Here is a 14,253-nt window from a genome sequence, read left to right as displayed (position 1 = left end):
TACCATGGGGAGAGCACACACTCAGGAATGTGAAAAGCAACCACCTGCTCAGGCATTGTTGTGGGAGTTGGAAGGGAGGAATGTGAGAACCAAACCAACTGAGATAAAGGAGGAATGTGAAAAAAAACAAGTTACTACGCATGACAGCGCGTGATCAAGGTGAAACCTGATTCACTGCGCATGTCAGTGCGTGATCATTCCAATTAATATTATAAAAAGTACTGACCTCCTCAGCGGGTAGGGACTTTCCAGACGATTCAAGTGGACGCACTTAGTCTGTGATGCTGACCGAGGAAAACCCCTTCCCGCTGATCGAGGTCCCCCGATGTGAAGGGTGATGCTACAATAACTCGGTAATTATTATTGATGCTGAAATCTTTCATGTCATAACTGTCGTTTTTAAATCAATGAGACTATTCATGTGCTATGTAAAACAAAATGATTGCTTGCTAAAATAAAAAATTGTCAATAATCTTTGCCTGGTTGGGATGCCAGTGAGCGCTACGTAAGTTAAGGTAAATAACCTAATTTGGGAGAAAATTTAGCAAGACAGTCACCCCCATAGAATCCCCATGTGCTGCACGTCACCCCAATAGAATCCCCATGGAAGAAAAAAAAAAAAAAACATACTCACCTCGGTCCTGGTCCCAGGCGCCCTGCTTCTGCCTCTGGAGCGCTGACTCTCCGGTGGTACACAGCTGACGCGATGACATGACGTTATCGCGTCAGATGTTCCACACGCTGACTGGTGGAGGAAGTGGCAGGAGGCCCCTCCTCCACCGATGCTGACTGCGGGAGACCGCGGGCGGGCGGGAGACGGCGGGCACGGTGTGGCCCGCGGACCTCAGGTTCCAGACCCACGCCTGTCTCAGTCCGGATGTGGCCCGCGGGCCACACTTTGCCCAGGTCTGGTGTATTGGAGGAGCAGTGGGGTCATCATTCTATATATAGGGGAGCTCTGTCAGCATCATATTGTGTATAGGGGAGCTGTGGGTCCACCATACGGTGTATAGGGGAGCTGTGGGTCCACCATGGTGTATATAGGAGTTGTACATGGGAACTCAGGGGACATTATTAAATGTTAAGTGGGCACTTAAACATTGTTATAGGGGCACTCAATATTGTGACCATCAAACTTGCACATGGAGTATTACTTTCAAGGGACAAAGTTTTGAGGGCACATGCACAGGAAATTAATTTTTTTTTTGGGAACAATTTTACTGTCTAGAGAACACAAAGAAGGCTTTATTACTATGTAAGGGGCACAGTGGTGACAGTATTATGTAGGGCAGTAAGAGGAGCTCTGTTTTTGTACCTCACAGCAGGTGCTGTAGGACACATACGGCAGCAGTGTCTCAGTATTGGGGTATCAGCAGGATGAGGAGTTTGTGCAGGTTGGGAATACATTTGCATATGGAAACACAAAAAGCAACAGAATGAAATTGAAAGAGAAAATACAGATTAGATATTAGAAAAAACTTTTTGACAGTGTTGGTGATCAATGAGGGGAACAGGAGGCCACGAGAGGTGGCGAGTACTCATTCAATGGAAGTCTTCAAACAGAGGCCAGACAGACAGACATCTGTCTGAGATGGTTTAGCGAGTCCTGCAGCCAGCAGGTGGTTGGACACGAGGATCCTGGAGGTCTCCTCCAACTCAAACATTCTAGAATTTTATGATTCTACATGTTAAAGGGAATCTGTCACTATGAAAATGTTGTCCAATCTGCGGGTACCATGTGATAGAGCAAGGGGATCTGAACAGATTGATATATAGTATTGCAAGAAAAGATTAAGCCTAACTTGTGATTTCATCATTGCACTTTTGGTCCAGTGGGAGGTCCTATCTGTAACTGAGCTGCTTTCTTTGTGTAATTTTGCATACCGAAATAGCTGTCAATCACTGATAGGACCACCCCCACTGGACCAAAAACCCCAGAAAGAGCAAAAGATCAAATGATTAAAAACACAGATTAGGCTGGTTTCACATTAGCGCTTTTTAAGCGCACGGACGGCCGGGGGTAGCTCCGTCCCCGAGCCGGCTCTCTGCCCGGCGTGCCCGCCCCTTGCTTGTAGCGCCGGATTTTTCGGATTTTGGCGCGCACGGCGCACCGTCAAAAGTGCGCAGCGCAGGTCAAAGCACAACTAGCGCACGGCCTGCGCACGATCTGCGCACCCTATGCTAAAGATAGGGTGCGCCGATTGCAGGCGCCGCTGTGCGCTAGGAGGCGGCGCTACAAGCAAGGGGCGGGCACGCCGGGCAGAGAGTCGGCTCGGGGGCGGAGCTACCCCCGGCCGTGCGTGCGCTTAAAAAGCGCTAATGTGAAACCAGCCTTATAGGGAATCTTTTTTCACATGACTATATATCAATCTGCGCGTGTTCTCCTGCTCTATAAGGCTACGTTGACATTAGCGTTCGGGGGCTCTGCGGAGGGCTGTGTACGTCTTCCGTTAAGCCCCGCCTACTTCCGCATGTGTCTTGCGTACCTATCTTTAACATTGGGTACGCAGGACATGCAGATGTGCCTTTTGACAAGTTGCGTTTTGCGCAGACGGCAGGCGCATCAAAACGACATCTGCAAGCCCTGCGTACCCAATGTTAAAGATAGGTACGCAGGACGCATGCAGAAGTATGCGGAAGTAGGCAGAGCTTAATGGAGGAAGTACACAGCCCTCCGCAAAGCCCCCGAACACTAATGTGAACCCAGCCTAACATGGCGCCTACAGATTGGTCTGCATTTTCATGGTGACAGGTTCCCTTTAACGGTGCAAGAATGTGAGAAGTCAGATGTGTCTTTGTAATCTCTGCAGGTGAGTCGTGGCCGGAAGAAGTTGTCATGTCAGTCTGCGCCAGATGGAAAAGACAAGAAAAGTGAACAATTCCATCAGAAAGAACGTCAGCTGTAAGTCACCATCTGTAACTGATGCAATCTCTGTATGTCTTGCAAGACTGGTATCTACCACTATAAGGCGGTAATATCAGTGCTGGTCTTTGAATAGAGATTTTCAATAACAGTACAGTCCTCTCCTGAGATTCCTCTATACCAGACCTGTTCAAAGTCTGGCCCTGTCTCAGTCTGGACGGGTTGTCTCAGTCCAGCCCGCGGACCAACACAGCCGCAGAGCTGGAAGCCAGAGGTCTGCGGGCCACGCCGTGCCCGCCCGCTGGTTCTTCGTTGTATCCCTAGGCGCAGTCAGCATTGGTGGAGAAGGGGCCTCCGGCCACTTGCTCCACAAAGCAGCGTGTGAAACAGCCGACGCGATGACATCATTTCACTGCGTCAGCTGTGTACCACCGGAGAGTCAGTACAGCGGAAGCAGAGCGCTAGGTACCAGTACTGAGGTGAATATGTGGTGTTTTTTTCATGGGGATTCTATTGGGGTATTGTGCAGAACATGGGGAGGCTATTGGGGTGGCATGCTGCACATGGGGAGGCTATGGGGGTGTCATGCAGTATATGGGGAGGTTGTGTGGGGCCTCATAAAGTATGTGGAGAGACTGGGGTGCATGCTGTATATGGGAAAGCTGAAGGGGGCTCATGCTGTATATAGGGAGGCTGTGTGGGGCTCATGCAATATATGGGGAGGTTGTGTGGAGCCTCATGCAGAATATGGGGAGACTGTGGAGCTTCATGCAGAATATGGGGAGACTGTGGAGCTCAAGAAGTATATGGAGAGGCTGTGTGGAGCCTCAAGCAGAATATAGGGAGGCTGTGGAGCTCAAGCAGTATATGGAGAGGCTGTGTGGAGCCTCATGCCGTATATAGAGAGGCTGTGTGGAGCCTCATGCAGTATAAGGGGAGACTGTGGGGCTCAAACAGTATATGGAGAGACTGGGGTTCATGCTGTATATGGGAAGGCTGAAGGGGGCTCATGCAGTACATAGAGGGAGGCTGTGTGGAGCCTCATGCAGTACATAGAGGGAGGCTGTGTGGAGCCTCATGCGGTACATAGAGGGAGGCTGTGTGGAGCCTCATGCGGTACATAGAGGGAGGCTGTGTGGAGCCTCATGCGGTACATAGAGGGAGGCTGTGTGGAGCCTCATGCGGTACATAGAGGGAGGCTGTGTGGAGCCTCATGCGGTACATAGAGGGAGGCTGTGTGGAGCCTCATGCGGTACATAGAGGGAGGCTGTGTGGAGCCTCATGCGGTACATAGAGGGAGGCTGTGTGGAGCCTCATGCGGTACATAGAGGGAGGCTGTGTGGAGCCTCATGCGGTACATAGAGGGAGGCTGTGTGGAGCCTCATGCGGTACATAGAGGGAGGCTGTGTGGAGCCTCATGCGGTACATAGAGGGAGGCTGTGTGGAGCCTCATGCGGTACATAGAGGGAGGCTGTGTGGAGCCTCATGCGGTACATAGAGGGAGGCAGTGTGGAGCCTCATGCGGTACATATAGAGAGGCTGTGTGGAGCCTCATGCGGTACATATAGGGAAGCTGTGTGGAGCCTCATGCAGTACATAGAGGGAGGCTGTGTGGAGCCTCATGCAGTACATATAGAGAGGCTGTGTGGAGCCTCATGCAGTACATAGAGGGAGGCTGTGTGGAGCCTCATGCAGTACATAGAGGGAGGCTGTGTGGAGCCTCATGCAGTACATAGAGGGAGGCTGTGTGGAGCCTCATGCAGTACATAGAGGGAGGCTGTGTGGAGCCTCATGCAGTACATAGAGGGAGGCTGTGTGGAGCCTCATGCAGTACATAGAGGGAGGCTGTGTGGAGCCTCATGCAGTACATAGAGGGAGGCTGTGTGGAGCCTCATGCAGTACATAGAGGGAGGCTGTGTGGAGCCTCATGCAGTACATAGAGGGAGGCTGTGTGGAGCCTCATGCAGTACATAGAGGGAAGCTGTGTGGAGCCTCATGCAGTACATAGAGGGAAGCTGTGTGGAGCCTCATGCAGTACATATAGGGAGGTTGTGTGGAGCCTCATGCAGTACATAGAGGGAGGCTGTGTGGAGCCTCATGCAGTACATATAGGGAGGTTGTGTGGAGCCTCATGCAGTACATATAGGGAGGTTGTGTGGAGCCTCATGCAGTACATAGAGGGAGGCTGTGTGGAGCCTCATGCAGTACATAGAGGGAGGCTGTGTGGAGCCTCATGCAGTACATATAGAGGCGTTATATGGGCCCATTGCAGCCCAATAGCTCCTGAAAATGCAAAGTTACACTTTTGAAGTGACATGTCCCCCCCACCCACTTAGCTGAACTCCTAGCTACGCCTCTGCGCCAGACCGTAGTAAAGAGGTACAGGGAAGCAAGACCCAGGCTGCAGCATTGTGTGGGGTCTCAGCAGTGGCCTGGCTCTACCACAGCCCTATAATACGGACATGACGCTCAGTGACTAGATAAGAGGTAATGTAGCAGCACACGGTCCATTACTCCAGCCTGTAAGAGCACATCCACCAATCACAGCGCAGCTCTCATATCCAGGCCGCACTGCAAACATGTCAGCTGAAATGTGAATGGTTTAGACACGCACTTATCTCCACAGGGGCGGGTAGTGGCGTCCTCTGCTTAGACACTCCGAGACTTAGCACTATATATACCAGGATAACACCACACTAAACCGCCGCCTCTAGGACCGCCATCTTACCAGTGAAGTCATGGCAGCTATCAGAGTCAGAGGTCAACTCCTCATCGGCCATTTTGCTTCTTCTGCTGTTTCTTCCCGCTCCGCGCTGGAGAGACCACGTGATCAAGTGCGCGGCCTTCCTCTGACTGACAAATCTGTGCACTCCGCTGTTATTGTGTCACGTGACCGTCCCAGGGCGGGAATTTAGTATGGCGCCTTATACCTGGGGTGTTTGCTCGATTCAGTGTGGCGTCATTTCCCGCTCTCACGCAGTCACTGTGTCCCTCATTACCTAATGCCCCTCATTACCTAATGCCCCTCATAAGCTAATGCCCCTCATTACCTAATGCTCCTGATATGCTAATGCCCCTCATAAGCTAATGCCCCTGATTACCTAATGCCGCTCATAAGCTAATGCCCCTCATAAACTAATGCCCCTCATAAGATAATGCCCCTCTTAAGCTAATGATCCTGATAAGCTAATGCCCCTCATTACCTAATGCCGCTCATATGCTAATGCCCCTCATTACCTAATGCCCCTCATAAGCTAATGCCCCTCATTACCTAATGCCCCTCATTACCTAATGCCCCTCATTACCTAATGCCCCTCATAAGCTAATGCCCCTCATTACCTAATGCCGCTCATAAGCTAATGCCCCTCTTAAACTAATGCCCCTCATAAGATAATGCCCCTCTTAAGCTAATGATCCTGATAAGCTAATGCCCCTCATTACCTAATGCCGCTCATATGCTAATGCCCCTCATTACCTAATGCCCCTCATTACCTAATGCCCCTCATTACCTAATGCCCCTCATTACCTAATGCCCCTCATAAGCTAATGCCCCTCATTACCTAATGCCCCTCATATGCTAATGCCCCTCATTACCTAATGCCCCTCATAAGCTAATGCCCCTCATTACCTAATGCCGCTCATATGCTAATGCCCCTCATTACCTAATGCCGCTCATATGCTAATGCCCCTCATTACCTAATGCCCCTCATAAGCTAATGCCCCTCATTACCTAATGCCGCTCATATGCTAATGCCCCTCATTACCTAATGCCCCTCATAAGCTAATGCCCCTCATTACCTAATGCCGCTCATATGCTAATGCCCCTCATTACCTAATGCCGCTCATATGCTAATGCCCCTCATTACCTAATGCCCCTCATAAGCTAATGCCCCTCATTACCTAATGCCCCTCATTACCTAATGCCCCTCATAAGCTAATGCCCCTCATTACCTAATGCCGCTCATAAGCTAATGCCCCTCATAAACTAATGCCCCTCATAAGATAATGCCCCTCTTAAGCTAATGATCCTGATAAGCTAATGCCCCTCATTACCTAATGCCGCTCATATGCTAATGCCCCTCATTACCTAATGCCCCTCATAAGCTAATGCCCCTCATTACCTAATGCCCCTCATTACCTAATGCCCCTCATAAGCTAATGCCCCTCATTACCTAATGCCCCCATAAGCTAATGCCCCTCATAAGCTAATGCCCCTCATTACCTAATGCCCCTCATTACCTAATGCCCCTCATTACCTAATGCTCCTGATATGCTAATGCCCCTCATAAGCTAATGCCCCTCATTACCTAATGCGGCTCATAAGCTAATGCCCCTCATAAACTAATGCCCCTCATAAGATAATGCCCCTCTTAAGCTAATGATCCTGATAAGCTAATGCCCCTCATGACCTAATGCCGCTAATATGCTAATGCCCCTCATTACCTAATGCCCCTCATAAGCTAATGCCCCTCATAAGCTAATGCCCCTCATTACCTAATGCCCCTCATTACCTAATGCCCCTCATTACCTAATGCCCCTCATAAGCTAATGCCCCTCATTACCTAATGCCCCTCATAAGCTAATGCCCCTCATTACCTAATGCCGCTCATATGCTAATGCCCCTCATGCCCCTCATTACCTAATGCCGCTCATATGCTAATGCCCCTCATTACCTAATGCCCCTCATAAGCTAATGCCCCTCATTACCTAATGCCCCTCATAAGCTAATGCCCCTCATTACCTAATGCCGCTCATAAGCTAATGCCCCTCATTACCTAATGCCGCTCATATGCTAATGCCCCTCATTACCTAATGCCGCTCATATGCTAATGCCCCTCATTACCTAATGCCCCTCATAAGCTAATGCCCCTCATTGCCTAATGCCCCTCATAAGCTAATGCCCCTCATTACCTAATGCCGCTCATATGCTAATGCCCCTCATTACCTAATGCCCCTCATAAGCTAATGCCCCTCATTACCTAATGCCCCTCATAAGCTAATGCCCCTCATTACCTAATGCCCCTCATAAGCTAATGCCCCTCATAAGCTAATGCCCCTCATTACCTAATGCCGCTCATATGCTAATGCCCCTCATTACCTAATGCGCTCATATTCTAATGCCCCTCATAAACTAATGCCCTTCCCAGAAACCCTCATAAGCTAATGGCCGTACCTGCCTACTGTGCACACAAAGTGGTTCATAAATGATTGGTTTCATTTTTTTGCTTTTTTATGTGTTAAATTCGAGCACTTGCTAATGTTAGGACAGATCTGGAGACCGATGCGTCAGATTTAACACTCTCAAAGTGCGACCTATCCCAGCTGCGAGTGTATGGCGTGGGCTCAGGGGGTCATGTCACACAGCTGGCACCAGCATTTAACAATAGCGATCAGAGCTAGCTGCGATCTTGGCTGTTTAACCTCTCAAATGCTCCTGTCATTCTTTTAGGCAAGTGAATCTGTCAATTCACTCATTTGGATGCCTATGCACTAACATGGCAGCCAAGAGACAGCCGAAGACCCTGTCACTACCATCTTGTTACTATGATTTTCCCTATACTGTATATCGCAGGATATAGTACAAACAGTGGTGGGATTAACATAGTTTTCCCCAGTTTGGTGGAACAGCTTGTTAAAATAGCAGGCAGTTCCCCAAACCGGCAAGAATCCGGTTCCCTGGCCCACATTTTCAACTGAATGTGCATCCTTGGACGCACATTCAGTTGAAATACATTTCGGTAGAGAAAGCCACTGGCTTCCTGCAATGCAATAGATCACAGATAAAATAGAATACTCATAAACACAATCAGACCAGGAGGACATATTCCTGGCATAATAAATTACACCTAGATGCCTCCTCTGTTGTGTTGGACCTAAATATAGATCAGTCGCTGAAAGCAACTATGAAAAAGGGGGGGAGTGGAAAACCACTCATAAACGACCACAGATCCGATATAAAAAAATATATCTTTATTAGGACATATAAACAGATCCTAGACAAAACAGTGCTTGAAAGTGCATAAAATTAATCCACGCACCATGGAAAACACGGCAGACCTCCCTAAAGCATAAAAATAATATAGTCCAACAAGGACATTGAACTATCCTCACCAAAATGAATGTACAATAGGGACACTATCTCATAATACCCTCAATACTCACTATATTTTATTCCTTAATCAACCAGTCCTAATAGCATAATATATACACATCTATATATGACCAATAAATAGATGTAAACAAATATATATGTGTATATACATAAACGCTGCATGAGACAATAATGTAGCATGAACATGTTGTCAAAAAGCCGCTATAATAGTGGGTAAAGGGTATCACTATGAACATATAGCACCAAATGGTGATATAGCATCCTCATTATGACCATTACATATATTATACAGACGGGCCTTACGAGGAAGATGCAAAAACCATTGAGAAAAAATCTCTCAAACCCTCACCCTCTATAGCCATTATATAGTGGTGATTGCTACCCTACTCAAAATGAAAGACAGCAATAGAACCGGTAATTGTTACCAAAATAGACGGTGGTAGGTGAGGAGTCTCAAGGGAGACCGCGCGTGTACCCCGACGCGCGTTTCGGAAGCTCGTCCTTCGTCAGGGGGCGTCTAGGATCTGTTTATATGTCCTAATAAAGATATATTTTTTATATCGGATCTGTGGTCGTTTATGAGTGGTTTTCCAATAGATCACAGATGCCAGGTAATCAGAGGACGACAGCTGACGTTAGTGCGCATGTCGCCGCAGTATGACGTCACTGCCATTGCGCTGGCCCATCCTTACCGTATGTGAAAAATGAAGAGGATGTCGCTGGACCGCAGTCAGATAAGAAGAAACTTTTTTTTTACTCAAAAGCCGCAATATCGGGGACAGACATATGGGGACCATGATGGAGACTACGGGGCCAGAATGGAGAAAAATGGGGACCAGGATAGAGACAAATGGAGCCAGGAAAGAGACATGGGGACCAGAATGGAGACATATGGGGCCAGGATAGAAACATATGGGGACCAAGATGGAGACAAATGGGGACTAGGATGGAAACATGAGGCCAGGATAAAGACCTATGGGGACCAGGATGGAGTCATATGGGAACCAGGATGGAAATGTATGGGGACCAAGATAGAGATGTTTTGGGGCCAGGATAGAAACATATGAGGCCAGGATGGAGTCCTATGGGAACCAGGATAGAGACGTATGGGGACCAGGATGAAGACGTATGGGGATCAAGATGGAGACAAATGGGGACTAGGATGAAGAAGTATCGGGACCAGGATGGAAACATATGAGGCCAGGATAGAGACCTACGGGGACCAGGATTGAGACATGTGGAGCCAGGATGGAGTCATATGGGAACCAGAATGGAGACGTATGGGGACCAGGTGTCACGTCACCGTCAGACGCGAGGCCTGCTGTTCCGCCCTCAGCCACCAGGAGGCGACGGACTGTCACGCCGCCCTCAGGCTCGGGGCATGCTGTCCATGCCTCGGCCACCAGGAGGCGCCGGACTGACACATCACTGTCAAACTCAGGGCCTGCTGTTCCTGCCTCGGTCACTGGGAGGCGCCGTGGTTCACGCCCGAGTGATGGCGGCAACAGTGAAAGGGCTTCTGTGCAGACGTCTAGTGGACGCAGACTCCGCTCTTCTGTCAGTCATGAAGGGGTTGGTGCATCATCATCGGGTCTGGTCCTGGCGGCGGTACTGATGACATCAGCAGGCCGGGAGCCTGTGAGAGATGACCTGATCCCTCAAATACTTTGGGACTGGGCTTGCAAGCTGCTGGATATATTCTTGGTTCCCCTGCATGCAACTTTGTGATTTACTATAGTTGATTCTGACCTTTGCCTGGATTTCTGACTCTGCTACTGCCTAACGATTCTGTACCTCTGCCGTCCTCCTGGTTTATGATTCTGACTTTTGCCGGAATTTTACTCTGCTTTTGCCTAATGATTCTGTACCTCTGCCGTCCACTTGGTTTATGATTCTGACTTCGGCCTGAATTTGACTCCGCTATTGTCTGCCGCTTTTGTACTTTTGCTGCCCGCCTGGTTAAGACTCGGATACCTGACTTTGCTTTTGGTCCGTTTTTTACCCCTCTCTAGCGACCGTCCTGCTCTGGCCCGCTGCTCATATTCAGACAGTGCCTCCTGGGCTCTGCTGTAAATCCAGATCCCTGTATAGGGGTAAAGGGTATCGGGGTTGCTCGGGGTGCTGTCTTACTGCAGCCCAGACTTGCAGACGGATGTCACACCAGGAAGAAGTCATATGGGGACCAGAATGGAGACGTATTTGAGCCAGGATAGAGACATATCAGGCCAGGATGGAAACATAGAGCCAGGATGGAGACATATGGGGACCAGGATGGAGCCATATGGGGGTCAGTATGGAGATGTATTGGGGATCAGGATGGAGACATATGGGAACCAGGATGTAGACATATGGGGCCAGGATGGAGACAAATGTGGCCTGGATAGAGACATATGGAGACCAGGCTGGAGAAATATGGGGCCAGGATGAAGACATATGGGACCAGGATGGAGACATGAGAACCAGGATGGAGACGTGGCGTACAGGATGGGGAACATATGGGGACCAAGATTGGGGACATAGTGGCCCAGGATCAAGAAAATTATTACATAACGGGGCCATGATGGGGGACATTATTAAATTAACAGGCCCAAGATGGGGGACACTGTCATGCCCGTCATGTCTGTTATACTGCATGACCCCTGGAGCAGTGTGCACGCGTACCTCACCATGGCTGCATGCCGTTGCTATGCACATGTGTGCTTTATCTCATGGCTGCATGCCGTTGCTGTGTGCGCGCCTGTCTCTGCTCTGCCATGTGGTCCACTCTATGGTCCAGGAGGACCTGATCCAGCAATCCTCTCTATTGTACTAGAGGACCCTACCATGTGGTCCTCTCTAAGGTCCAGGGGGACCTGACCCAGCAATCCTCTCTATTGTCTTGGAGAACCCGACCATGTGATCCTTTCTATGGTCCAGGAGGACCTGATGCAGCGATCCGCTCTATGGTTTTGGAGGATCCGACCCGGAAGTCCTCCCCCATGGTCTGACCCGGAAGTGCAGGTGCTAATGCACTATATCAGACCGCCCCTTCCTATATTCGGGGCCTGAGTATCGTGTTGCTTCCCTGCTAGGCTGTTTGGTCTGCTCGGTTGCTCCCTGTATTCTGTGCCCCTGCACTCTGCCCTGTTGTGCTTCTTCGCACACGCTCTGTGCTTGTACTTCGGCTGGTGTCCTATGTTTGTCCTTTGTCCTGTACTTCGTCTCGTGTCCTCTACCTTGTCTCGTGTCCTGTATCTTGCCTTGTGTCCTGTGTCTTGCCTTGTGTGCTTTCTCTGTACTCTGTCTTATCGTGCTCCTTTAGCACAAGCTCTGCTTCTTTCCTTCACTCTGTCCTATCGTGCTCTCTTGCACAAGCCTGTTTCCGTACTGTGCCTCGCCATGCGGCCTGTATGCGCTTTGGCAATGTGCTCTGCTTTAAGCCTTATCTTTGCATTCTGACTTTCCTTGCTCCTTTAGCACTTGCCCTGTCTTGTACTCTGTGCTTTGCTTTACTGTATATGCGGCTCTGTGCTCTGGCATACACTCCGCTTTTTCCTTGTACCCGGCTCTGTGCCTCAGCATACGTTCCGCTACCTGTCTGTACTCTGCTCTATGTCTCTGACTCGGCTCTGGGCTCTAGCATATGCTCCGCTTCTCTTTCTTGTACCCAGCTCTGTGCTTCAGCCTACGTTCCGCTCCTTGTTCTGTACTTTGCCTCGCCTGGTGTCTTCACGTGCCCTTTGCACGCGCCTGGCCCTCCCTCGCCCGCCTGTTTGTGCCTCAGCCGTGCTCGTCGGCCAGTGACTTAGCTGTGTCCACCTGTTGTGCCTCAGCCGTGCTCGCCTCAGTCGTGTCCACCTGTCTGTGCCTCAGCCCGACCAGTTAGCCAGTGCCCCAGCCGTGCTCTCTGTGCTTCCTTGCACTCACGCTGTCCCTGCACTGTTCATTGCGTGCCTCCTGGCACGCTCAGGCCATAAATCACAAAGGACAGCTAATAAAGCCATCACTGACGAGAAGAGAACCATGAATTATTAAAATTAAATTATTTATTCAAGTATATTTTAAAAAATTAATAAAATCCTACGTATACACAATCACAGGAAACATACTCCAAAAGGGGACACCAACCACAAAAAGGTCCAAATAATCAATAGGGAACAGAAAATGCTGTATATATAGTATATCAGAATAGAAAACAGACATCAAACAATCAAAGATAGGGAGTAATCAATCCAATATACAATGCGGCTACAATATTAGTAAATAATTGCCCAGGGCATCTCTTGTATATCCATGCAATCACAATGGTTGCTCAATAATTACAACTCCCAATTAAGGGTAATATACCACCGATAAATGTAATCACTTCATGGTAACCAAAAAAGTGAAAGAATCTGGTACCACACAATGGCATAAATTAAAAAACACATCTTTATTGACATACATACAAAAATACAATAAGAAAGGTATCAGACAATAAAAAAGGGACTAAAAAAGTCCATGGGAGACCCCACCACAGCAATTTGTCATGGACATAATAGCACACCCATATATGCAATATACTGTATAAGAGAAAGGTTTTGACCCCTGTTTGGCCCCGACTATCCATTCTGTCTCATCCCTGGTACTTTACTGCTCTCTGTGTATGACCTCCGTTTTGCCTGACTCTGAGTATTTCTGTATAGTGTCCTGCCATCTCTGAAAGCAGGATGCTAAGCCCCGCCCCCTTGCAGTCACAAGACCGTAGGTCCTTCACTGCTTGCTAAACTTCAGTGTCCACAGGTCCTGTGTATCTGTACTTTCCGGCTGTACCTGACCCCGGGCCCCCCTACAGTGCGGGTGAGTCCCTGCTCAGCGGAGGCCACACGCCGGCGCTGGCAGGATCCTGACTTTATAACTGACCGTTAAGTTTTTGGGAGTTTTTTGTGCAGAGAGTGAGGCTAAGTTCACACGTAGCGGAACTCTCGCGGAAATTACAGCGAGAATTCTGGAATTCCATTCCGTGGAAAATCGCATTTTAAATTCCCGCGATTTTCCCGCGGAAAAACTAGCATTTTGCAAGCGTAATTAGCTTGCAAAATGCTAGCGTTTTCCAAGCGATCTCTAGCATCGCTTGGAGAACTGATTGACAGGTTGGTCACACTCGTCAAACATAGTGTTTGACAAGTGTGACCAACTTTTTACTACTGAGGCCGCCTATGCAGCATCAGTAGTAAAAGATAAAATGTAAAAAAAGATAAAAAAAATAAAAAATGGTGTTATTCTTACCTTCTGACATCCCGCGCAGCCTTCCCTCCTC

At 49.0% G+C, this 14,253-nt stretch overlaps 1 protein-coding gene across 2 annotated transcripts in view; it reads right to left on the bottom strand.

Annotated features, from left to right (window-relative positions):
* The window catches only part of RNF17 (ring finger protein 17), a 585,601-nt gene extending 579,863 nt beyond the window's left edge, over positions 1-5,738 (bottom strand). For both annotated transcript variants that reach the window (XM_073583105.1, XM_073583106.1), the window contains exon 1: positions 5,592-5,738. In XM_073583105.1, coding sequence (XP_073439206.1) covers positions 5,592-5,643 — 52 coding nt within the window. In that variant the 5' untranslated portion in view covers positions 5,644-5,738. The remainder of the gene's footprint in view (positions 1-5,591) is intronic.
* Positions 5,739-14,253: the final 8,515 nt, after the last annotated feature.

The sequence above is a fragment of the Dendrobates tinctorius genome, unplaced genomic scaffold, assembly GCF_039654945.1.
Source record: "Dendrobates tinctorius isolate UK_male_01 unplaced genomic scaffold, ASM3965494v1 ptg000075l, whole genome shotgun sequence".
NCBI classification, from domain to species: domain Eukaryota; kingdom Metazoa; phylum Chordata; class Amphibia; order Anura; family Dendrobatidae; genus Dendrobates; species Dendrobates tinctorius.
This window is presented reverse-complemented; position numbering and strand designations above follow the sequence as displayed.